The sequence below is a fragment of the Asterias rubens genome, chromosome 19 (assembly GCF_902459465.1).
Source record: "Asterias rubens chromosome 19, eAstRub1.3, whole genome shotgun sequence".
NCBI classification, from domain to species: Eukaryota; Metazoa; Echinodermata; class Asteroidea; order Forcipulatida; family Asteriidae; genus Asterias; species Asterias rubens.
The window spans coordinates 9,217,585-9,243,312 of NC_047080.1; the positions used below are offsets into that span (position 1 = coordinate 9,217,585).

Genomic DNA, 25,728 nt, shown 5'->3' on the forward strand with positions numbered 1-25,728 from the left:
TTAAGCAGCTCAATTAAAATGGGCAAATATCTTTGGCCTGGTGAAGACCGCTTCAAAATTTTACCTGGTTGAGAAGAATACAGAATATGAACAACTAATATCAGGAGGCATAGACAATGGAAAAAGGAAATCGACTGTTTATGGTTCATACGAAACTCTAAAGAAAATAATATGCAATGGGCATTACTGCAAATCGAGATTTCTCTCTGTTTTATTCATCTTTTCTCAAATAATTACCCTAATTTTGACTAATTAATGAGTATGAGAGACATAGTGGTAAAGTGCCTTAAACTTTCATAAAGTAAGGATAGTAAAATGATTGAAGAATTATCAAATTGAGTGATTGTTAATGTAGAAGAGTAAAGGAATTTTCTTTTATGATGCTTCAGTTTCAAAATAAAATGGCTTTCCTGTTATACAACGGAAGTAATTCACATTTTTAAAAAAAACTTATACAAAAAGTATCAAAACCGTGTAAATTGTGCAATACAAAAAAAATCGACTCTTGAGTCATTTGTAAAATCCATCATCTTTACATTGATATTTTTTTCTTTAGACGTCATAGGAAATGGTATCAGTCACAGCTCCGACTTCGATGTGTTGTTGTCCATCCTCCGAAGGTAGAGTGTAACGAGCCACAAACACACGACCCTGCAAAAAAAACACATTGAAATAAAGTATAAATCACAGCTTAAAGGGTCTATGTAACTTTTGTAGAACAAAAAACACAAAGTCCGCAGATTTACACTAAACTTACACCGTTTGAAGATAATGATAGTAGAAAGCTGCCCTGAAAATATTACGTGCTGAGGTGCTGTCTTTTTTGGAAAATGAGTAAAACAATGTCATGAAAATAATTTTCGTCTCACGAGACGAAAATTATTTTAATCATTTACAAACATATTTTCTTGACATTGTTTTTATTACTAATTTCTCAAAAACTATAGCACCTCAGTAAGTAATATTTGAAGGGAAGCTTTCTACTATCATTATCTTCAAACCCTGTAAGTTTAATGTTAATCTATGGACGTTTTGAAAAAGTACCCAAATCCTTTAAAGGCAGTGGACACTATTGCTAATTCCTCAAAGTATTTATTAGCATAAAACCTTACTTGGTAAACGAGTAATGTGAAGAGGTTGGTAGTATAAAACTTTGTGAGAAACGGCCCCATCTGAAGTGCCGTAGTTTTCGAGAAAGAAGTAATTTTCCATGAATTTGATTTCGAGACCTCAGATTTAGAACTTGAGGTCTCGAAATCAAGCATCCGAAAGCACACAACTTCGTGTGACAAGGGTGTTTTTTCGTTCATTATTATCTTGCAACTTCGATGACCGATTGAGCTGAAATGTTCACAGGTTTGTTATCTTATATGCACATGTTGAGATACAGCAAGTGAGAAGACTAGTCTCTGACAATTACCAATAGTCCACTGTCTTTAAACTCTCTCTCTATGTAAACTAGGGCCAAATTTTATAAAGCCCGTAGCACACATTTTTGCCGAGCCTTGTTGCCACCGTTGCCACCATTTTCTGCTAAAATAGCTTTTTGAAATTGGGCATTGGCGTGGATCCCGGGGTTGGGTCTAGAGGGTCCGAACCCTTGCCTGTTCTGTATCCACCTTTTTCTCCCGTAAACCAATTTTTTTCTCAGTGTAATCTAAGCACCCCTTCACAGAATACTGACTTTAATCTCGATACAAACCCCCATTGCCCGCTTACGTCACACCCATAATCTTAAGCCCGGTTCATACTTCATGCGAATGCGAATGCGAAGCGAATTTGACGTGAATTTTACGTCACAACTATCCTTTCGCAGCGATATTCGCAAGTGAGTTGAACGGAGCTGAACTGCTGCGAATATTCGTTGCGATTTTTGTGACGTCAACATTCGCTTCGCGTTCGTATTCGCAGGAAGTATGAACCGGGCTATAGTAGTACATTTTTATGTTCCTACGATTTTTTCTTTGGGGGATCCATCCCTGGTAAAATCCCTAAACCCGCGTGCATGCTCTCTACTAACATTTCTCAAACGTGTTTACACTGTAGATAACATCCAAAGTTTTTAATGAAATACCAAACTATTTTTTAATTTTATTTATTAAAATAAATAAACAATATTTGACACACTTAGCTTTTCAACTGAGCCTGTTCATTTTGTCATCAATTATCTATACACTGAGGTAATTGTGTGAATTTATATATTTTTCGGGACCTCTTTTTTTCCTTCATAATAATTTATTTCAAACTTACACTGTGGAACAAGTCTGCATCCATGATCTGTTGCAGCAGTGTTGTAATACTCGACTGAATGTTGGTGACGGTCGGTGAACCTTGCAGGGTTGTTACGTATGCTGCCTGCCACGGGTGGTCATCGCTGGGAATATTCAGCAATGACATCTAAAAAATGACCAAATGAAACAAAAATAAACAAACATTCAACACTGAGCTCATATTTACAAAATTAAAATCCCGGGCCCAATTTCACACAGCCTGATCATCTAATGTGACCTTAAAGACAGTGGACACTATTGGTAATTGTCAAAGACCAGTCTTCTTACTTGGTGTATCTCAACATACACATAAAATAACCAACCTGTGGAAATTTGAGCTCAATCCGTCGTCAAAGTTGCGAGATAATAATGAAAGAAATAACACCCTTGTCACACGAAGTTGTGTGCGTTTAGATGGTTGATTTCGAGACCTCAAATTCTAAATCTGAGGTCTTGAAAATGAAATTCGTGGAAAATTAATTCTTTCTCCAAAACTATGGTACTTCAGAGGGAGCCGTTTCTCACAATGTTTTATACCATCAACCTCTCCCCATTACTCGTCACCAAGTAAGGTTTTATGCTATTAATTATTTTGAGTAATTGCCAATAGTGTCCACGGCTCTTAAGGTAACAGTTTCCGTTAAGCAACTTTTCTGTGCTTGGCAAGTTTTTGTGCTTACCATGAAATTTTGCCCTGATCAATCTTGGGTGCGTTTGGTTGTAGTAACCAACAACTGTTTCTGTCATTGGCCTGCGATCAACCAATGGCCAAATTCAACCAAACAGTAACTAGCAGTTACAACCGCCAAAAATGCACCCTTAATTGCTAAGCGCAGTGTAATGTCACAGCACAAATCAATGATTCTGTATGTCAACTCTAAAAACACTAGCGACATAAATATTAGCCCGAAAATCTGGGCCCAATTTCATAAAGCTGTTTAGCAAAAAATACTACTTGACAGAGTTTGTTCATCAAAAATTGAGTCGGGTACAAGCCACAACAATGCAAATTTAATGTATGTGGGCTAGTAACTTGTCGTGACCTTCATGTTTCTGCTAAGCTATACTATTCGGTGTTAAGCAAGTTTTTAAGCTTACAGGTTTTATGAAACTGGGATGTGAACTTGAGAAGTCACACTTCGAGGCTCGTGAATTACGCCAGTCGAGTTTAGTCTCAAGCCTGCGTAAAGCTCCTGACGGTCACCTATTACATAATGTACCGTTGATCTCGCATTCATTTTGCAGTCAAATTCTACGTACACGTTCACATGGATGTACAATACTGTAATATTATGTTCGTTGCATCATAGAGCAATCGCTGGTTCTGAAAAACCAATACCTGTCATTATGCTTTTGCGAATAAGGACAGGGGACCATGTCTACCAAGTGAGAGCAGTGACCTGCTGCTGATTTCAGGAAACGCTAGGATTAACATATGAGTTGGGGCGAGTTACTCGTCCTGTGATGGGTTCAATGCGTCTGAACGTCTATGGACGTGGACGAGATGGGACGAGTTTGGTGAAATCGACGACAGGTGGTGCAAACGAGATTCTTTACATTCTTAGGAAAGACATTCACCCAATCAGCGGGCTTTAAATGCCACCCATCACCACTGGTGAATTGCATTGATATGCAAATGAGGCATTCTTTGCGGTTTCTTTTTCTTATATGCCACTTAGGCCGTGTCCGAAACGACGACTTCGGCTACAGCTACGTCTAGATCAGCACGTCTACCAGTGTTGAAGAATAGCAGACGCGCGCGATCTAGCCGTAGCTGTAGCCGAAGTCGCCGTTTCAGACACGGCCTTAATATGCAGCACAACAGTAAGGTCACGGACGACAGCGGATAACATGGTTGCTCTCTACAGCATGCACAGGACCAAGGGATTCGGACATTACTGCTGATGAAATGTATTGCATTTCTGGCAATTTCTCTTGACAGCCACGTAGTAGATTTAGGGTGATTCTGGAGACAACTTTTAAGGCTCGAGTAGCCAGTTTTAGAGCAGTATAAACTCCTTTTTTTTCGTGAGAGCAAAGATGGACAACGAATAACCTTTTTGGCCTCTCTTCGCCTGGCCAAAATTTGACGTGGAGATGTTTTACACTTGGGAAGAACTTCTCTACTCAATATAGAAAACATGCAATGAGGACAATTTCATTGTAGAGCCCTCTGGACCTTTTTTGTGAGCTCCAAAAAGTCAGTAATAGTATCAATACAGCAAACTCTTACTGAAAACAGAACATTGGAGCACATTTCTTCGGCTATAACTCTGTTGCACATTTCGCCGACTATACTCTGTAGCACATTTCTTCGGCTACACTCTGACGTTGAGCTTGTGAGTGTCCAAATGAGGGAGTTCCAGAGAGATTGTACGGTGTATCGCCATTTAAACTTCACAGCGGAAAATAAACTAATGAAAATGTACAATTTGGCCGACCATTCTTCTCACCAATGGATGGAGAAGTATGCGGTAGGCTAGCCTTTAGTTCTTCTCGGTGGATTACGGACCAAACCCGGCACGCGAGTTTTACCGAACCCGGCACAAGGGGAGTTTCCAGGGGTTTTTGCAGCCAACGAACGGGTGAGTGCAGAGGAGAACTAGCCCGACGTCGCGACGTGAGCAAGATGAAGCGAGCGGGGCTCAATTTCATGAAGCATGTAAGCACAAAAAATTGCTAAGCACATCAAAGTATTGCTTAAGAGAAACAGTTTATCAGCCAAAGTTCACCAAATTATTGTTTTTAGCGAAGACATTTTTCATGCAGTATTTTCTTCTTAACAGCTGTTAAGCAGAAAATACTGCGTGACAAATTTCTTTGCTAAGCAAAATAATGAGTGGGACACCAGTGCAGCAATGTAAACCGAGCCGGTTGAAGGTTTCTTTGGAGTGTGTGGTATGGGTTTTCCGGTGATTAGAAGAGCCACAAAGCTTGGACAAGATCTTAGGGACATCGAATGGTAAGACAGCTAACAAAGTTTCCCTCCCGTAAGTAGCATCATCTCTTTTTGTATACAGGGCCCAATTAAAAGAGCTGATTAAGCAGAAAATAGTGCTTAGAAAAATCCTTGCTAAGCAGTCATAGCAGGATACCAGTCACAAACTGTAAAATGTGAGATGGTATTTTGGCTGGTAACTTTATTTCGGTTAGCATAAGTTTTGTTTTGCTTGGCTTAGTTTTATTTTGCTTAGCTTATTTGTGCAGAAGTTATCAAACAATCTTGTTGATGTTGTCGACACTTTTTAAGGTCTGACAAGACGATTTATGTTTTTTGTTGTCCTTTCACACGAGGTACATTTTGAAACATTATTTTTTATTTTTTTTACACCCATGCTACAATTTAGCAAGGGACCGTTGCTAAATTGCTCTTATGTGAAAGGGGCTTATCAAAACGATTTATGATCCTGGCTTTTCCTGAACCTATGCACTTTGGTCGTGGCCAATGATGCATTATTTCTTAACAATTCACTGGCAATTTTCAGACGGTTGTTCAACAGTCATCAAAATGTCATAATACAGTATAAGTTGTCATGGTTAGTGATTTAAACTAAGTAGACATACGCTTGTACCCGGTGTTCTAATGCTGATCGTTGGGGCATTTTTTAACCAATGTTTTTACAGCGCTTATAATCTAACTGCAGCCCTACACAATTTTATAAGCCAGTATTAAACTAAGATGTGTGCTCTGACATAAATACTTTTATATGACTAAATTAACATCTGCATTCATTCCATAACGTACCCATCAGTTATGTCACATCGTAACAAACAATAGATAAATAAAATAGATCTTAGGGCCGAAACAAAAACATGATTTAAACATGTGTACGAATGGTCAGCCACAAATGTTTGATCACTACAAATTGTATGCAAGCTCGACTTACTTTAGTAAAACTGAAGCAAACTTTTTGTTTTCTTATTTCCGTCAATCAATTTCGATTGAGGTTCCTAAGCTCAGGCGCTTTAACCACCGTTTTCATTTGAGACAACACATGGATCTTTGATGTTTTTAAACAAGAGGATAAAAGGGTAGCGAGGAGTTAACTGCCGTTTAAAACCGGCAGGGTCGTGGCGCGGCCGTGCGATAATGGCCCGAGCCGATGTCATTTTCCTGAGCTCTGTACGTGTGTTGCATTTGTATGACTGAGACAGTTTTCGGATATGCATTCGTGCGCGAAGTAGTAAAGTAACATAGTCGTCTGCATCCTTGTATTGATGGGCAAAAATGGCACAGCGAGATCGATCACCCCTCGGAACGAGGTTGTGGACTAACCCGCACAAACTTATCCGAAAACAACCGCTTATAAACGGCTCCAGTTGGTCATTATCAACCGTTTAAACATCCCCACGTGACGCGCTCTCCACCAATAGGAAAAGCGAAATTGTCTGAGGTATTTGTGAATACTATTTGACTTACACGATAAGGTGGGGTTAACAGGGGTAGTCTGAAAGCAGTTTCTGGGAGGTAGGCACAAGTCTTGATTTCCTTGTCGCACCTGGTGCTCAGTAAGTCAGCAATTTTCATCTGTGTAATTAAAAAACATGAATGAATATGTGTTTATAGTTTGTCTAAAAATGTCACATACTCTTAAACTCAGTCTGCTCTTGGAATAGTGGAGCTCAACGGTATAGAGTTATTTGAAAAATAACTATTACTTTTAGTTCTGTTGACTGGATATACCTATCCTAATCATACGGTTTGGGCACAAGACCCAATTTCATAGAGCTGCTAAGCACACCAATTTGCTGAGCATGAAATGTTTGCCTTGATTAAAACAGGATTACCACCCCCCCCCCCCCCAAAAAAAAAAAAAAATTGTTTTTAAAAATGTTATAAATGTGACCAAACCTCGTTTCAGATAGTATAAAGGTTGGGGGAAATAGTTTAAGTCAGAGAACAGACTCTATTTTTAAGTGTACATTCGTGACGATCATAGATCTGCTAAGCACAAAATTTCTTTCTTGACATAACAGGATTACCAACGAATTTCCATTTGTTGCATATTGCTATTTTACGGGTATTCAGCTGTTGTTTGCTTATCCTGAAAATCACGTGGAAATTTGGTTAATAATCCTGTTCTTAGCAGGGAAAATTTTTCATGCTAAGCAAATTTGTGTGCTTAGCAGCTCTATGAAATTGGGCCCAGATGTCATGTGGTATAAATCGTACATAGGAAATGATAGGTCTGGCTTCAGGCTGGATGTCATAGCTGCCTGTGAAATACCGATACAGTGACATAATAGACTGGTTGAAGGCTTGCTCAGCGTTACAGCTCACTGTCGTCATACAGATCCACGTGCCTGGCAAATTAGAAAGCAAACAATGAGATGTCAACCTATAGCTAATAACAAAAATGTATTCATGAAGTCAAAATAGAACGACAAACTCTGAACAGGAAATTAATTTGTTTTTCTTTTATTCTCTCATCAATTCAAATATAACATTTCAGACACAAATATTTCAAGAATATTTTCTACTATCATTATCATTATAAGGTGTATTTTTCATGTAAATTTGTGATTTTAGACGAGGTTTTTTTACCAATTCTGTAATGTTCTGTTATTTTGCATTTTCAAAAGTTTACAACTTACTCTCATCGTAGTTTCTCTCCTCAAATGACCCGTAGGATTGCCCCTTCTCATAAGATGGGCAGTTGACCCCTTCGCCACATCCACGGTCCAAGATGGTATAACCAGGAGCTTGTACACTGTCGATAAAACCATAAAATAACATCACCAATACAGTAATAATAACAACAAACATTTATATTGCGCAACACATAATGAATATACTTTACTGCGCATTACAAATCTGTGAAAAGTTCGGCTCAATAATTATTGGTCATCGAAGTTTCAAGAAAATAATGCAAGAAAACACACTTTTTTGCACAAATTTGTGTGCTTTTATATGCTCAAGAAAAGCTTTAGGCCTGAGATTCTTTCTAGATAGTACCCCTTTGTCAAAAACCTATTCGTTATACTTCACAGGGAGTTGTCTCTTTCAGATTTTTAATGTGCTTTTGGGTTGTTCTTGCAATTAATTAGTTTTAAAATAATCACATTTTTATATTTATTTTAACGAACTATTTTTTACTTGTAAATGTACTTTTTCGGCCTGGTTGGCCGCCAGTGCAGTTAATAAATAAACCATAATAAAAAAAATTAAAAAAACATCAACAGCTCTCCTTTGCTCCTTACTAAATAAGTTGTTATGCTAATATTTGGGGTAGTTACCAACCAATATGTATCCAGTGCCTATGCATTGTATAATATCTCCCGAGTTCTTGTGCGTGTCATGACCGGGATTCGAACCCGCGATCCGATGACCTAAACTTAACCACACCAACTTGAAATCGAAGCTCTAAACAGCCCGGTCATGACACCTTGTTGTTTCAAAGTCTTCCTACCTTGTTGTAGTGCAGTTTTCGACTGGGATCCACATCTCTTTGCGATGGGGCTCCGGTGTCCATGCTGCATCATAACCTTTAAAAAGGACCCAGATAAATATTCAATAAATCAGATTCAAATCAAATATAGAAAACTAACTTATAACTTCTTCTGGAACAAGATATTTGCCCCTACTCTATAAGCCATTTTGAGGTAGGGTGGATACAGTAATATAAGTTTGGTTTGGGTTTATTTGTCTGTATTTACCCAAACCAAAAACTGCAGTTGCATAGTCCGCCATACCTCAAAAAGTCTAATTGAAAACTCACACAAAGAACAGTCGTATGAACAACACAATAATTATTGTTTGAGGGTACACATTTTTCTTACGGCACTGCATTTTTTCAGAGTTTGAGTGTTGTCTCTTTTGGTTTCATTTCCACTTTCTTAATAAATTTATAACATTTTGCAAGTAGAGGGTCCGCATATAATGATGAATGTATATGGCCACTATTTGTAATTACCCCAAAAAACTGTTACCATAACAACTTACCTAGTAATGAGCAAAGGAGAGCTGTTGTTAGTATAACACATTGAAGTAACGTGGTTTTTGATAAAGAGGTATTTTTCACTCTACTGTTAAAATACTTCAGGCCTGAAGTTGTTATGTAGGCATTTGAAAGCACTTAAAATTGTGCAACAAGGGTGGTTTTCTTTCATTATTCTTTGAGGGTAAGGATAATATATTTGCAACCACAATCGGGTTGGATTCGTTATAAAAACTCATTAAAAGTTACAAAATATATCACATAAACTTTCAACAAATGAGTCTAACATTTACAAGTTGTAGCTGAGGTTAAAAAAAAGTAAACGTCTTACAACTTCGATGACTAACTGAGTCCAAATTTTCACAGATTTCTTTTTATGCATGTCGGGACTCACCAAGTGAGAATGCTGGTCTTTGACAATGTTACCAAAGGTGTCCAGTGCCTTTAAGTACCCTTAAAGGCAGTGGACACTATTGGTAATTCCTAAAAATAATTATTAGCATAAAACCTTTCTTGGTGATGAGTAATAGGGAGAGGTTGATAGTATAAAACATTGTGAGAAACGGCTCCCTCTGAAGTAATGTAGTTTTCGAGAAAGAAGTAATTTTCCACAAATTTGATTTCGAGACCGCAGCTTTAGAATTTGAGGTCTCGAAATCAACCATCTAAACGCACACAACTTCGTGTGACAAGGGTGTTTTTTCTTTCATTATTATCTCGCAACTTTGATGACCGATTGAGCTCTAATTTTCACAGGTTAGTTATTTCATGCATATGTTGAGATACACCAACTGTGAAGGCTAGTCTTTGACAATTACCAATAGTGTCCACTGCCTGTAAGTACCTTTAAAATGGGATGACTTTTTATTTAATTTTGTTCGACCTACTTGCAAAGAAGGATTCAGTGGAGCTATAACAGAGATCACGTCTGTTCAATTCATTTCGAAGCTCTGTCTCCTTGGCAGCAAGAACACGGTCAGTTGTTGAATTTGTAAAAGTAATGACAAACAATTCCCTGGCTTCTTGTTTGATGAGTTCAACACCATCCTGACAAAAAGATTAATAAATGAGGTACACCAACATATTTATCTAAAAGCCTATCAGCAATTGAATCTGGACTTAAACACCGACCTGATTAACATGCTCAGAACAGACCTTGCTTTTTACCTATATTGGACTATATAAGCACTACTCTATTCGTGCATTACTTCTCAACTCTTTCACTTAAAGGCAGTGAACACTATTGGTAATTACTCAAATTAATTATTGGCATAAAACCTTTCTTGGTGACGAGTAATGGGGAGAGGTTGATGGTATAAAACATTGTGAGAAACGGCTCCCTCTGATGTGCCATAGTTTTAGAGAAAGACGTAATTTTCCACGAATTTGATTTCGAGACCTCAGATTTAGAACTTGAGGTCTCGAAATCAACCATCTAAACGCACACAACTTAATGTGACAAGGGTGTTTTTTTCTTTCATTATTATCTCGCAAGTTCGATGACCGATTGAGCTCAAATTTTCACAGGTTTGTTATTTTATGCATATGTTGAGCTACACCAACTGTGAAGGCTAGTCTTTGACAATTACCAATAGTGTCCACTGCCTTTAATATTTTCTGGACCCGTTTGATTTTAAGTGTTTCCTTTGTATGGGGAGCTGCTAATCATAATAATTAGGACAATTTAAATTGCGCAATATCCACTTAATAAGGTCTTAAAAGCGAATGAAAAGAAGAAGACAAAAGCAAAGCAACAGAGGGAAGAGGGAACAAAGGGAAACGAAAGAAACAAACAAACTACTGAAAATCAGTTTTTGAAACAAATGAAATTTCAATTTGTCTTTGAAAGGGTCCACGGTGCCACTATCCCGAATGTGTGATGGCAACTGACTCCAAAGGAATGGTCCAGCCTTTGAAAAGGACCTGTCACCCCAGTCATAAAACATCATGTGACCTGCTCAAACAAGAGTTGCAATTAAATTTTCCCAATAACGAATTATCTTCGAAACTAAAGAAGATTTGTAATTTAGCCCCCCCCCCCAAAAAAAAAAGAAATATATCAGTTAAACAACAACAGCAATCTTTGTCTCATTTGCTAAGGGAATATTTGACAAACTTGTCCATAAACTGGTACCGACCATTAGGCCCCATCCACAATACTTCAAACACCATTGCAATAATTTATTTAAAAAATTCTTTACTGTACTTTTGTTGGCTTAATTTCAAAAGAATTTCTTGGTTTGTGTTTACCTCAGTCGGTTCTGGGGCACTGAGTTGTCTGTCAGCGGGGAGGTGGAACAGCAGACTGTAGGTGAAGTCACACCCCTGGGGTGGGTTGTCTCTTGATTTGTGGAGTAGGAACATGTCCATAGTGGTGCGGTTCATAATCTCAGACTCGCTGTTCGCTCCTAGTAAGAATATTTGTAAGAAAGTTGGTTTGACTTCTGTCCCAAAAAACCTTAAGGGCAACTCCAAGCAAACATGGGCATGACACAAAAAAAATCAAGTTTTTGACACAACTTTCGTTCCACTTAGAAGTTATAGCTAACATATGAAACCAATTTGTTTTTAGTTGTTGATAAGGAATGAACCCAATTTTGCCAAATAAGATTCAGCTTGGGCTCCATGTAGGCGTGGCTTAATTGACTGGAGAACTGTAATAATAATAATTATAATAATAACTTTCGATTTATATAGCGCCTAATAACTAACACTTAATTCTCTAAGCGCTTTACATTAATGCGACTGACCGTAATGCGACTGACCATGGTTTTGCCATGTATACCTAAAAGTTCAAGTTGCTGACCATTTATAAGTATCCTGTTGGATACTCATGTATAAGAGTTGTGTGTTACATAAAGCAACACTTTCGCAAGCTTTTTGGTTAGAGGAAGTTTTTGAATTGTACAAGTGTGTTTTTTACCATGTCCTTTTTGTGTAATGCGACTGACCGCTTTTAACAACGTTATAACATCCAGAGCACAAAGCCCACAACATTTCTAATATCATCTCTTCAAAGCCTTGGGTGTCAAGTACAAATCAGTCTGTAAACTTAGCAGAAAGAATATCTCACATAGAACTACTAGCACCTAAATCAAGAAATGACACAAACAAGTGTAATGCGACTGACCATGGAATTGCCCTTTAAATGTCATACAGAAAGTTAGATGGTACTGTACTATATAGAATTAAGAAATACTGAAAAAAATTGTGATAAGCCAGAGTTCAAATCACTTGATTCAATTCTTGTTTGCTCCTAGTGCATTTGCAGATAAAGATCTGGCTTTATGGTTTGTCTTGAAAAAAAAAAAGCTACATTAGATGGACATTTTGATCGTGAATAAAGAGTATCAATTTTGGTTTACCCATTATACAGTGTGTGAGTGTGTTAGTAGCGTTGTGTACTCAGTACTTCCCCGCCGAGGTCTGTGAACATTATTTGACTTTGATTTTGTTTTCACAGAGCTCGGGAAAGTACAGAGTATAAGTGCTTACACACATCGGTGTATATGGGTAAAACCCCCCCAAAAAAGAGAAAAATATGCTACATGTTCTACAGAAAGTCAGATTGAACTGATAAGCAGAAATGGAATACATTTTTTTAAAACTATTTATGTTACAAGCCAGATTTTACATCCCTTCATTAAATTCCATCTGAATTGATCAGCTATGAGGGATTCGCAAAATTGCTTAAAATGAATGGTATATCATTCAATGTAAGCCATTTAAATTGTTGAGTAAAAACCAAACTCCAATCCTTCTAAAAAATCAAACCGTAAAAAGAGCCTTGAAAGGGTGGCTGCAGTGTTTTTTTTTATTCATAGAAACGGTTAAACATGACTTTTTAAACCTGAAATATTTTTATATATTTTTTATTAAATGCCCAAGTGTTTTAAAAATGGTTTTCAAGAGATTAGGGGAACCCGCCCGCCCCTAAAAGGGAGCCTTCATTTGCATAAACGTGACGCCATGTCGGTAACCCGAGCCGTCGGGCCCCCCTGGCCGTGTACATATAGAGACGTGTGCACTGTGTGGCCTGGTACCTAGGTGCGTGTAGTTAGGGACCAGACTCTTTTTGCCGACGATATGTATGAATTTCCGACGTGACGTCGATGGTAGGGGGCGGTAACAATCCACAAAAGGGGGGCATGACTTATTCGCTAATTACGTAAGTCAGATATGTCGGGAATAAACACAACACATTTTATTGATGTTCAATACAATATATATCAGAAATAATTGACAGCAAAATTAGCTGTTTTATTTGAATTCACTGCAGCATCCCTTTAAAAGACAAATACACCTGAGACTTTATTTTTTTACATTAACATGTGTATGTGATAGGTACGATATTTGCCATTATATTATAAGGATCAATGTCAAATGGAGTTTTACCTTTAGTGAAGTAACGGTAGAGTGGCATATAGGCGTCATCAATCGCTTGGCTGATGTTACAGGTTCGAGTACTCTTCATGACATATTGGGTACCAGCTAAATGACGATGCTCAATGGTGTCTTTCAGGGTACCCACGACTCGGTAACTGGGACAGTCTCGATCTTTAAAAGTAAAACAAACCGGGAGAAAAATTGCCCACTATTTTAACATTTGGCGGGAAAAAATACCACTCAAAATGCCACTCAAGACGTTATGATAGTTACCACTCAAAATGCCACTCAAGACGTTATGATATTCATTGCAAGTAACAAACGTATACAAAAAAGAAATCAGTAAAAAAACGGTAAACAAGTTCTCATCATCATTTGAATATTTGACGGGGGAAAAACACCACTCAAAATTCTTCAAGACTTATGACAATCCGTAGACAACAAAAGTACATGCAAAAGGGCAATTTACTGTTCTATTAAAATGTTCCTTTCTTGATTATTGTTAAAGCGTTTTCTATAAGTTCACGAAACAATGACAAAATCAAACCAGAAAAAGAATATGAAAGCAGTTTTGCATATAAATATACTTACATGAACTTTTTCCAAATATTCATAATAAATCATAGCAACAAAATTTACGTCAATGTTAAGGTATTTTGTTCTTTAAGAACAAATATAGAAGAGGAAGAATGGAAGCATAACTAATTTTGGGTAAACAAATTATAAATTCAAAGATACAAAGTAGAAGTGGAACAAATATACATTGCTATAATTCTTTCACTAAAGGAAACATTTGTATTGTGTTCAATGTAATTGCCTTTTCAAGTAACCAACTTAGGTTTCAATTCACAAACGGTAAAGTCTATATACTTGCGTAAACAGATATTTCAAGAAGGACCCAAGGCTATGTGCCCTTCTTCCAAGCAAACAAAGTACCCTTTTTCCTGGTAACATCGTAAGAACAAAATGGCTCCTGACAAAAACAATATGCCATAATAATGTTACATTGTGGTCGCTATATTAATCCCAAAGACTAGTTTTCACAGTGCCAATACAGAATTGAACAATCCTATAATAAGGATTTATGCATGACAAAAACTGTTAACGCTCGGTTTTCTTGTACTGTTAATCCCATGCCCATTGCTTCTGCCCTTACTCCAGTGAATACTGTACACACACCACTTCATATAACTGTTCTTTTCCGATACAACTATTTGTCATCAAAATAGCTTAACCCGATCAAAGTTCACAAAATTCACAGATTAAAAGTCCACATTCCTTACACCTGTAGCTAAACAAAACAACAATCTAAACAATAGAAACGGATACGGGTCTAAAGGTGAACACAAATTGTTAATGCCTAATTCATATCAGCTAACCAGCTGACCAGCTATCCAACATCTGAGAGTAAACAAACCAAGTCCTGATTTGTGATTTGAAAGAAGTACTCACCATCTCCATAAAAGATAGGTGGTATTAATTGGTAAACCATCAACAAAAATGGAAATAATTTTAAAGGCAGTGGACACTAATGGTAATTGTCAAAGACTAGCCTTCACAGTTGGTGTATCTTAACATATGCATGAAATAACTAACCTGTGAAAATTTGAGCTCAATCGGTCATCGAAGTTGCGAGATAATAATGAACGAAAAACACCCTTGTCATACGAAGTTCTGTGCGTTTATAGATGGTTGATTTCTAAATCTGAGGTCTCGAAATCTAATTCGTGGAAAATTTCCTCTTTCTCGAAAACTATGTCACTTCAGAGGGAGCCGTTTCTCACAATGTTTTATACCATCAACAGCTCCCCATTACTCGTTACCAAGAAAGGTTTTATGCTAATAATTATTTTGGGTTATTACCAATAGTGTCCGCTGCCTTTAAGTGTATTTCGATAATAACATAAATGAAAGACATTGTTGAACGGTCTTTGGTTTACTAGCCCAATGTTAAAATCACTGCCAGTGATGTTGATTTCGAGCCCTGGATTCCTCCATGATGGTTATACAGCAAAGTATGCCTACGCAAAGTGTATACTGTTGTGATTGGTAGACAATTTGTTTTTCTTCTTTCGGGTTTATAACAAAAATTCGCTAAGCAGTTCTTTCTGCTTAGCAGCTTTATATACTTAGGCCTGGGATAAGACACAATGGAATGGAAGAAGTTTACCTTTGTACACGCATGGAGGAAAGTTTTTCTTGACGCACTTGGGTTGTTTAACACTTGGGTCCATGCGCACTAGCACCTCATTGTGACGATCCACAACAAATGATGAGGGCCTATAAATCAATGGAAATAAGATGAAGATTAAGTATTCGACCATGGCATGAATCTCTAATTACTGTGAATGAAGGTGTATTTTGATATATTTTACATGTAGAAGTTTCAGCTTCATTAGTCGTCAACTTTTTGAGAAAAAAGGTTAAAATCACAAATCAGTGTTTTAGGAGAGTCGCGTAAATGTTGTATATGCTAAAATAATGTTCATTTACATCTCCTAAGCAAATATTATTTTAAGGGAAGCTTTCTACCTTAATACATCTTTTAACCTTGTAAAATTAATGTAAATCAGTGGATTTTGTGTTTTGTTTCATACAAAAAGTACCAAAACCCTAAAATATCACACAAACCAAAATAAAAACAATTTTTTGAAAGTTTGGCTACTCAATACTGGGCGAATAACATGGAATGAAGAGAGTGGCTTGAAATAGCCATCACTCAAGCTATGGTGATTCTGTTCAGCAGAGTGTGGGTTCGAGTCCTATAGTCGTGACACTTGTGTGTGTCCTTAACCGTTATTGCTGCGTCCTTCGGATGGGACGTTAATCCTTGGGTCCCGTGGGTTGTGTAATGCTCGCATGTACTTATCGTAAAGAGAAGGGGGCTCGCCTGTGTTCCTGGTCTGACCGGCAGCATTAATCCACCACAGCACCTTGTTATCCATTATATGGTGTTTTGAAAGGAATATGTCTCATTATGCCCTACTTCAAAATGCAGTTCCACATACCCTGCAGGAATTTATACCGAGCACTTTGATACGCTACAGGAGTGCGATAAAGCGACATATCAGAACCGAAGATTATTATTAATATCATAGCCGTGAAATTAGCTTATATAGGATTTGAGGCATTGCATGGTGAGGTATCAATATATATTTGGTTTGCGGTAACAACATGTGTGTATGTACTTGCCAGGTAGAGTTTATTCTTAGAGAACTGTCTTTCTTTATTCTACGTCCGCGGAGTAGATTTATCGGATGTTCGGGAGACTTTTCAGTTCTGAAAAGAACTGTCATGCTTTTTTACTTCTTCGAGCGGAAGGTATAGAAAATTGACTGGGACTACACTTAAGCTTATAGGATCGTAATTAACTGCACCACCGCGAAGTCAGTTCTAGAATTTATTGGTCGACTAGCTTGCTCTCGTCATCGTCAGGAGAAAAGTGATGGGATTTTTATAAAGGGGTTCAGAAAAATAACTTACTTATCATAAACCTCGATAGCAAAGGGATCCGAGGTCACATATTCCTCCTCTGCTTCATTCAAGTGAGATCTGAGCTCCTGAAGTTGTAGCACGTTGAGGAAGTCCATTGTGTAACCGCTGAACCTCATTGCAAAGAGAGTAGAGGCTGGCTCGTCCAGGATTTTTACCTGTAGTTTGAAGGATTTGAAACTTTTCACGGTGGACATATATAATAACTAAGAGAGATTGGCGGTAACGCCGTGTGAATATCTCCTTCTGATTATAGTGTTGGCTCTGGAAATCACTGGTTCTTTTCAGAACCATCGCTACTCCAAAGGAGATATTGGTTTGACCGAAAACCTCTCTTTGTTACCCGTAGTTTGAAATGATCACTGAGATGTGCAATGCGAGAAGCAGGCCTACACACATTTTCAAATAGACATTTTTTTTCCCGCGTGATTTCTTAGTTGTTATTTTTTTTTTAAAGTTTACATGCAGACAATGTATCTAGTTAGTTTTACCTCCATGGCAGATTCCCTTATGAAAAAAAACCCAAGTTAATGGTATAAAAGGAGTGCTGAAAAACGCAAGAAATGAAAACACAAGTTTTAAATTGCCAGAAGTGTCATCTAAAATAAGTGATTCATTCGCATTGTGCCTCCTGAATTTCACTTGTTTTGACGTTGAGGTGGCGTGGGTGGGGGGGGGGGGGGACAGGGAAAAAAAGACAGTGGAGACTATTGGTAATTGTCAAAGACCATTTGTTGTATCTCAACATATGCACAAAATAACAAACCTGTGAAAATTTGAACTCAATTTGTCGTCGAAGTTGTGAGGTAATAATGAAAGAAAAAACACCCTTGTCACACGAAGTTGTGTGCTTTCAGATGCTTGATTTCGAGACCTCACAATCTGAGGTCTCGGTATCAAGTTCGCTGAAAAATTCTTCTTTCTCGAAAACTACGTTATTTCAGAGGGAGCTGTTTCTCGCAATGTTATATACTATCAACCTCTCTCCATAACTTTTTACCAAGTAAGGTTTTATGCTAACAATTATTTTGAGTAATTACCAATAGTATACACTTTGTTTTAACATCATCTTACTTTATTGTCCAAAGGCTGAGGGATGGGAGAGTTGGGATCCAAAGGTACAAAGTAAGAGAAGGTGTAGTCCTGAGAGTAGATTGGGTTCAAGGTCGAGGTCGGCCAGGCCATGGTTAGACGGACTGGCTCGGTCTTGCGAACCAATGCACCTGTAAAGTCAATTTATGATCAATTTAATAAGTTGGTGATTACTTCAACATAACATAATGAAATGTGATGTAGAGATTTATGTGAATATGTCTTTTGAGTATTTGTATTGTTTCTAAAAGAACGATTTTTTTTTGTTGATTTTTATTTATTTATTTATTTATTTATTTATTTATTTTTTTTTGGGGGGGGAGGTTGGGGATGGGGGTCATATTCGCCCCCTCTCCCTTCCCCACAAAAAAAAATCCCGGTTACGGGTCTGAACATTTCTCAATTAGTTGTGTGTGTATCTCTTGCTGGGTAGACTATGTTCTTTTGAGAGTTTGTCTTGCTTTATGTTCTACTACTGCAGATTATTATACTATCCAAGATTAGTCGGACGATGACGTCAGGTGAATTGGGTCAATAGGTTACGGATAGCTACATGTTTGCGTATGCGGCGTATCTGTTCGCCTGCGAAACCTCCCTATAATGATAGATTAATTACCGTAATCGTTGTATCTGTCGAAGTATTTATCCAACAAAGGTAGAGCCGTATATTCTGCCAGTTGGGACGACACTGAGTTGACGGTTGTTGAGACCCATACTGCCCGGGAATACAGCCTCGCCTCGTAATTCGTAGTATTCTTGCAAAGTTGGACATATTTGGGCTCATTCAGTGCGATGGGCTTGAGGTTGGCGTGTGTCACATTGCATGTTAGTTTGAGAGCAGACGGTTTCACCAAAACCATGACCTCATTAAGGCGGTTTATGACTTTGGTGTTTCTTAAAAACAAAAACAAAAAGTGATAGAAAGGTGTCATAATCTAATGCACAGCCCTTAGAGGGTTTTTGATACCCTTTGTATATCATTTTTGTGGCCATGACATGAATCCATACTCTCATTCTCCACGAAGAAGTATGTAATATAACTTACATTTAGACGCTTCAGCTTCATTAGTCGTCAAGTTTTTGAGAATAAAATTGAACAATAAATGACTCAGAATCAGGTCACGAAAACCCCCACAGATTTCTAATTCCTGGTCTATGTAACATAATAGATCAATGTAAATGCTCCCTTTTCACATTTTCTTAACAACAAATAGGCATATGTCATCCCTAAAGCCCCTTTCACATGAGAGCAATTTAGCAAGGGTCCCTGAAAGGACAAAAAAATTATACTGTCCAAGTTTTCTTGTAAACACTTTTCAAACGGTGCTATATTTTACAACCATGCTAAAATTGAGCAAGGGACCCCAGTTAAATTGCTGTCGTGTGAATAGCACAAAAACTCTCACTTACGGATCATAGACATTGACGAAAAACTGGTTACCGACAAACTGCTCCCTGCGTTGGTTTAACAGACCCTCCAGCGTAAACAACTCTTGGAAATTACGGAAGGAGTAAGTGTAGCTTGAAAACTTCTTGGCAAAGTATCTTGTGACTGGCTCTTGACGGATAACAACCTGATGGAATAAGACCCATATTATTTGAATAAAAAAGTCATACCACCTTGTGGGATTTGAAGCCTTACACGGTGAGGTATCAATATATTATATTTGGTTTGCGGTACACCATGTGTGTATCTACTTTCCAGGTAGAGTTTGTTCTTAGAGAACTGTCTTTCTTTATTCTACAACCGCGGAGTAGATTGGTCGGGTGTTCGGGAAACTTCTCAGTTCTGAAAAGAACTGTCCTGCTTTTTAACTATTACCCGGACGGATGGTATAGAAAATAGGCTGGGACTACTACTTTAGCTTGTAGGATCGTAATTAACTGTACTCCCACGGAGTCAGTTCTTAAATTTGTCTCAACGTTTCGACTAGCTTGCTCTAGTATTTGTCAGTATGTTTTTAAAACTTGTGGCATTGATGTAAGATTGAGTTTTTACATAATTTAGCTGCATGAGAGAGGCATTAAGTAAAAGCCCTTCAGTAGTATTATATCACATCAAATTTCTAACAGTATTTACAATTTGTAGATGACTTTATTTCTCATCAAATATGAAATTTCAGACAGAGATATTTCAAGGGATGTTTTCTACTATCATCATTAGACCGTGTAAGTTTTATGTAAATCTGTGATCTTCACGTTTTTTGTTTTCTACCAATTCTAAGTTCTTTTGATTATCTGTTGGAATGGAAAAATTCTTGAAATGAAATAAAATTAAATAAAAAAGTACCCAAACCTTTCATATTACTCACACGTTCGTCCAGAGGTTTGGGAGTGTTTGTATGCCACTCAGTAGGCAGGTATAGAGAAAATGTGAACGTCTTCTCGTCGATCCCGGGATACGAGTTCATAGGCCAAGGCCCTTTCATTCGAAGTGGTGTGGTCATATTCCTGGTCAAATCTGGAGTGAAAAAAAACCCAGTAAAATAGAATCTTTAGATCTAATCAAGTTATTATGCAGTGGACACTATTAGTCATTACTTGTTAATAAAAGTTAGCATAACAACTTACTTGGTAACAAGCAATGGAGAGTTGTTGACCTCTGAAGTAACGTACAAATTAATTTATTGATACACCAAATAGCCCCCCCCCAAAAAAAAAAAAAAAAAAAAAAAAAAAAAATTGTTCATGTAGTTGCCCCTTTCCCCCTTCCCAAAATGAAAATGTTTGGTCAAAGGCAGTGGACACTATTGGTAACTAATCACACTATTTATCAGCATAAAACCTTACTTGGTAACGAGTAACGTGGAGAGGTTTGTATTATAAAACATTGAGAGAAAAGGCTCCCTCTGAAGTAATATAGTTTTCGAGGGAGAAGTAATTTTCCCACAAATTTGATTTAGAGAATTTGAGGTCTCGCAATCAAGCATCTGAACGCACACAACTTCGCCTGACAGGGGTGTTTTTTCTTTCATTATTATCTCGTAAATTCGACGACCGATCACAGGTTTTTTATTTTATACACATGTTGATATACACCAATAGTGTCAAGTGTCTTTAATACGCAAGTGGATAATACCAAAACAAAATACGCTAGTTAGTTTAGTACGAAAGGCATATGAGTTTACCCAGTTTTTGTTGAACAAACAATGTAAGCATTAAAAAAAAAAAAAAAAAAAAATTAAACGAAATAAAATAAAGCAAAAACTGAACATACTTTGGTCATTGTGCCCCATGAAGTACTCTTCCAGTAAAGGCTTAGCACTTAGGACTGCCCAATCCGAGGACATGCTCACTATCTCTACAGACGCCCATACAGAAGCATTGTAACTCCTCGCCTCGTACCCAAAAGGTACATCAGGGGTGCATAGATCTTGGTAGGGTGGGGTTTGACGTGTGTCAACAGCATCTGATTTTTCTCTGTTCATAAAAAAAACAAAAACACATTTTTGAAGGGTATCTTAGAAGATCACAGATTTACATAAAACTTACACGGTCTAATGAGATTGATTGTAGAACACATCCATTGAAATAATATTTCTGTCTGAAATTTTTTATCTAATGAGAATTAAATAACTCTAAGTTCGCGTTTGGAGTTTATCGCTCAGTGAGCGTTTCATTCATTTTTTTATTTTGGCATCAATGCAATGTAAAATGTGTAATCGGGTTTTCACTATTGTTGTGACCCAGATGGCTGTTCGTTCTCAAACTTCTACAGGTTTGTCAGTTTATGTATATGGTGTATGTTACATAAAGTGCTTAAACTGCCAGCAACTGTTTTGTTAGCAAAACCCAGTTCTGTACTGTTCCTTTAATAAACAAAATCTGTCAAATTAATTGTGGAATAAGTTCTTGTCAAGAAATAAAACTGTCTGCCGTTCAATGAATCTGTAGTTTGAAGACAATGGACACACTTTCAGGGCACTCTAACTTGTAAAGTTAGAGCCTTAAAGAGCCGAATATCAACAACTAATGTGGTTGATCATGTCAAGGATGATCAAATCAAGATGTTTTACTAACCCGCCATTGAGGATCTCGGTCACTTTGTCTTTGATGTTGGAATAAGTTCTGTCCATCCACCCTTTCGGATCACTCAGTGTCTCCTGTAGCGTCGATGGTTGTGTTAAATAAAACATCGGCTTTGTTACAGGTTTTGTAAATTAGTTAGTGTTCACATATTCATGACCGAGAGTCGAGTTCTCATTGGTCCGTTCATCATCACGTGCCAGGAGTTAATTTTGCTAAACCAAGCGCGCACGTGAGTAATCACGCAAGTGGTTAATGCGCATGGCAAGTATAATTTAAAAATTACATCGTTGTGACTGGTGCCCCACTCAAGTTTCACTTAGCAACTAAACTTATCAATCAGTATTTTTTGCTTAACAGCTTTGGTCCCAAATTACACAAGAATTACACACATTTTTAAAACACATTGTCCTTCTGCTTGTTTTTTTTTGTTAGGACACAAGAGTGTTTTTTTCTTTCATTTTTCTCTTGCGTCTTCAATGACCAATTGTCAAAATTTGTACAGATTTTATGCATCATATACTTTCGGATACGCCAAGTGTGAATAATAGTCATTGACGATATTACCAAGGGTGTCCAGCGGGTCGATGTCACGCAGATAGTTCTTTATAGTAGTGTTTTTTTACTCTTATAGGGGTTATTCAAAACTTCTAAGTTACTAACCCGAGAAAAGGTCAGTTCTAACTATTTGTGAAATCCACACGGTAAAGATATGAAAATGGGCCATGGCATAGAGTGGAGCGTGATAAATGTGCTCCTAACACTATAGTAGGTAATGAACAGAAACATGCATGTTTTGTTTTTTAAAATTTAAATTAGGAGTTTGGGGTTAGGCATAAAATAGGAATCAGACTAATTCTACTCACCACAGCTTCTTGGTAAGTTGGCCAGCCGCCGTAATCTTCCCGCGTCTTATCTACGGACCCATACCTGTCTGCACCAGCCGCCGTCCGATCAAACGGGTTGTTCACAAGGTCATGTAGACTGGTGTCACGTGACCAGCCGATCGCATTGGCCAGGTGGCCGCAAAGAGCGAGAACAATCAGGAAACGATACTGTAATGTTTTGAATACAAACAAAAATGGTTGAATAAATTTGACTACGATACAAATTCACTGATTAGATAACAATAAAACAACATAAGTCTGGGCCCCATTACATAGAGCTGGTTAAAGACACGTGACACTATTGGTATTTTTTAATGCAGCATGAATATCACGTATTTTATGATTGCAGTGAATACCAAACGGCCGAACATTTCACCATGCACTTAGCATGTAACAAAAATGGCGAACGTGTTCTGTCGACCAAGGGCGTTTAATTGAATGTCAGACAACACCGTCGAGTTGTCCGAACGGACGAGTTGTCCGACGGACGCCTCTGGACAACAGGGTCCCGATTTCATAAAGCCAGTAAGCACAGAAAAGTATTGCTTAACAGAAGCAGGTTGCCAAGCCAAAATAACATAAAGTTTTGCATTGTCGTGACTGGTGCCCCACCTAACTTGTGCTTAGCAAATAAAATTGGTCAAGCAGTATTTTCTGTTTAACAGTTTCATGAAATTGAGCCTAAGGCAAAACTTCATAGAGCTAGCTGCCTACTAACGGCCGATTTTGTGCTTACATGTGCGATTTCCATTTCATAGGCGCTGCCAACCTACAAGCACACAAAAGGGCACTCAAGTCGTGACACTTGACTTGTGTCCCTGAGCGTGACACTTAACTATAATTGCGCCTCTCCACCCATGGGTAAATGGGTACCTGTGAGGGTAGAGATGGTTCTTGTGATTGGTTTAGAGCCGAGTAGCGCATATAATCGTCAGCGCAGGCTGTATACCCCACAGGGAGCAGAGATGGTTAAAGGAACGATTTTAGGCCAAGTGGCGAGGGGTAAAAATGTTGGAACCGATTTGAGAAGCCCTCAGATGTGTAAAGCCCTATATAAAAACTGGTGTTATCATATTATAGGTTTTCTCGGTCAAATTCGGCAGTCAATTTCATTTTCATGCGTTCTTGAATTGGTGTCAATGTTTCGTCTAGCTTGCTCTAGTCATCGTCGTCCAATTGTTACCTCACAATGATGCAATGCCTCAAATCATATATACATAGAACATTCCAACATAAACTATGCGAGATACGTTGAATTAAATGCAATCTATTACCCCACACTGGTTCAACATACACTGTTACAGTTCCCGATTAAAACGTTTGCCTTTTCTGGACTACTTGGCAAACTTCAAACTACTGCTTACCAGAAAGCAATTTTGTTGTGCTATTTATATCAGAAAAAATAAGCGTAAGCGTATTTCATAAGTAGTATCTGGCAATGCTATAACCATGAAACACACAAATTCCAATACTTAAGCCTACTTACCATACTGTTCTGTCGAGACACGCAATCACAAATCGTGCGTGTCATTTGCTTTTATTTATACGTTTCGGTAAAAGGGGCGGGTTTAAACAGACCACCTATTTCTACTTGGCCAATCAGGCTTCAGTGGAGAACTAATCTCCTCAAAAACTGCCAGACTTTGATATCTAAGCGGTGGCAATTATTGTGATAAATATTAGCATACAATGTGACTCGATTGTCGATGCACCAGATAAACGCGACTCAATGCAGATATACATAATACATGTTTTTTTTATCTTTCCGAAGAAGTCTGTGGGATCAAGATTTGTATCGCAACCTTGAAAAGTGTGTAGTGAAATTAAATAACCCAGACACGTGCGTTTAAAGGCACTGGGCACTATTGGTAATTACTCAAAATAATTGCAAGCATAACAAATTTCTTGGTAACAAGCAATGGAGTTGAGCTGTTGATAGTATAAAACATTGTGAGAAACGGCTCCCTCTGAATATTGTAGTTTTCGAGAAAGAGGTAATTTCTCACTAAGATATTTGAATTGAATAAGAGACCTCAGCTGAGGACTGGTATTCAAGGCTTCTGAAAGCACACAACTTGTGTGACAAGGGTGTTTTTTCTTCCACTACCCTCTCGCAATTTTGACGACCAACTGAGCCAAACTGTTCACAGGTTTGTTATTGTTCGGATACACCAAGTGAGAATACTGGTCTTTGACGATTACAAAAGGTGTCGGTGTCTCTAAAATGTACGCCAGCTACTTTCATTGCCCCAAAAATTTTAATCTGAATTGAATATGTGATTTATTTTAATCTTTGAAATTGGGAACGCGCCAGAACCGCACGTGTTTACCTAATCAAAATTTAAAACTGTGTTTAAAGGCACTTGATAATATTGGTAATCACTCAAAATTAGATAAAAACTTACTCGGTAATGAGCAATGGAGAGATGGTGATAGTTAAAACATTGTGAGATTGTACTTATTTTCATGGCCCAATTTCACAGAGCTGCAGTTGACACTACTGGTAATTACTCAAAATAACTATTAGCATGAAACCTTACTTGGTATAACGAGTAATGGGGAGCTGTTGATAGTATAAAACATTGTGAGAAACGGTTCCTGCTGAAGTAACGTAGTTTTCGAGAAAGAAGTAATTTA

General features: G+C 37.8%; 1 protein-coding gene across 1 annotated transcript; it reads right to left on the bottom strand.

The window, feature by feature from the left end:
- Positions 1-167: 167 nt before the first annotated feature.
- On the bottom strand, positions 168-24,593 carry LOC117303383. The gene is made up of 19 exons (XM_033787558.1): positions 24,578-24,593; positions 23,071-23,259; positions 22,199-22,281; positions 21,396-21,598; positions 20,491-20,639; positions 19,589-19,752; positions 18,795-19,072; positions 18,161-18,309; positions 17,078-17,244; positions 15,765-15,874; positions 13,604-13,765; positions 11,459-11,616; positions 10,096-10,255; positions 8,681-8,756; positions 7,866-7,981; positions 7,444-7,574; positions 6,691-6,798; positions 2,251-2,397; positions 168-651 (listed from the first exon to the last, which is right to left on the bottom strand). Exons 1-19 carry the CDS (start codon positions 24,578-24,580, stop codon positions 553-555), a joined length of 2,652 nt encoding a protein of 883 aa, XP_033643449.1. The 5' UTR covers positions 24,581-24,593; the 3' UTR covers positions 168-552.
- Positions 24,594-25,728: the final 1,135 nt, after the last annotated feature.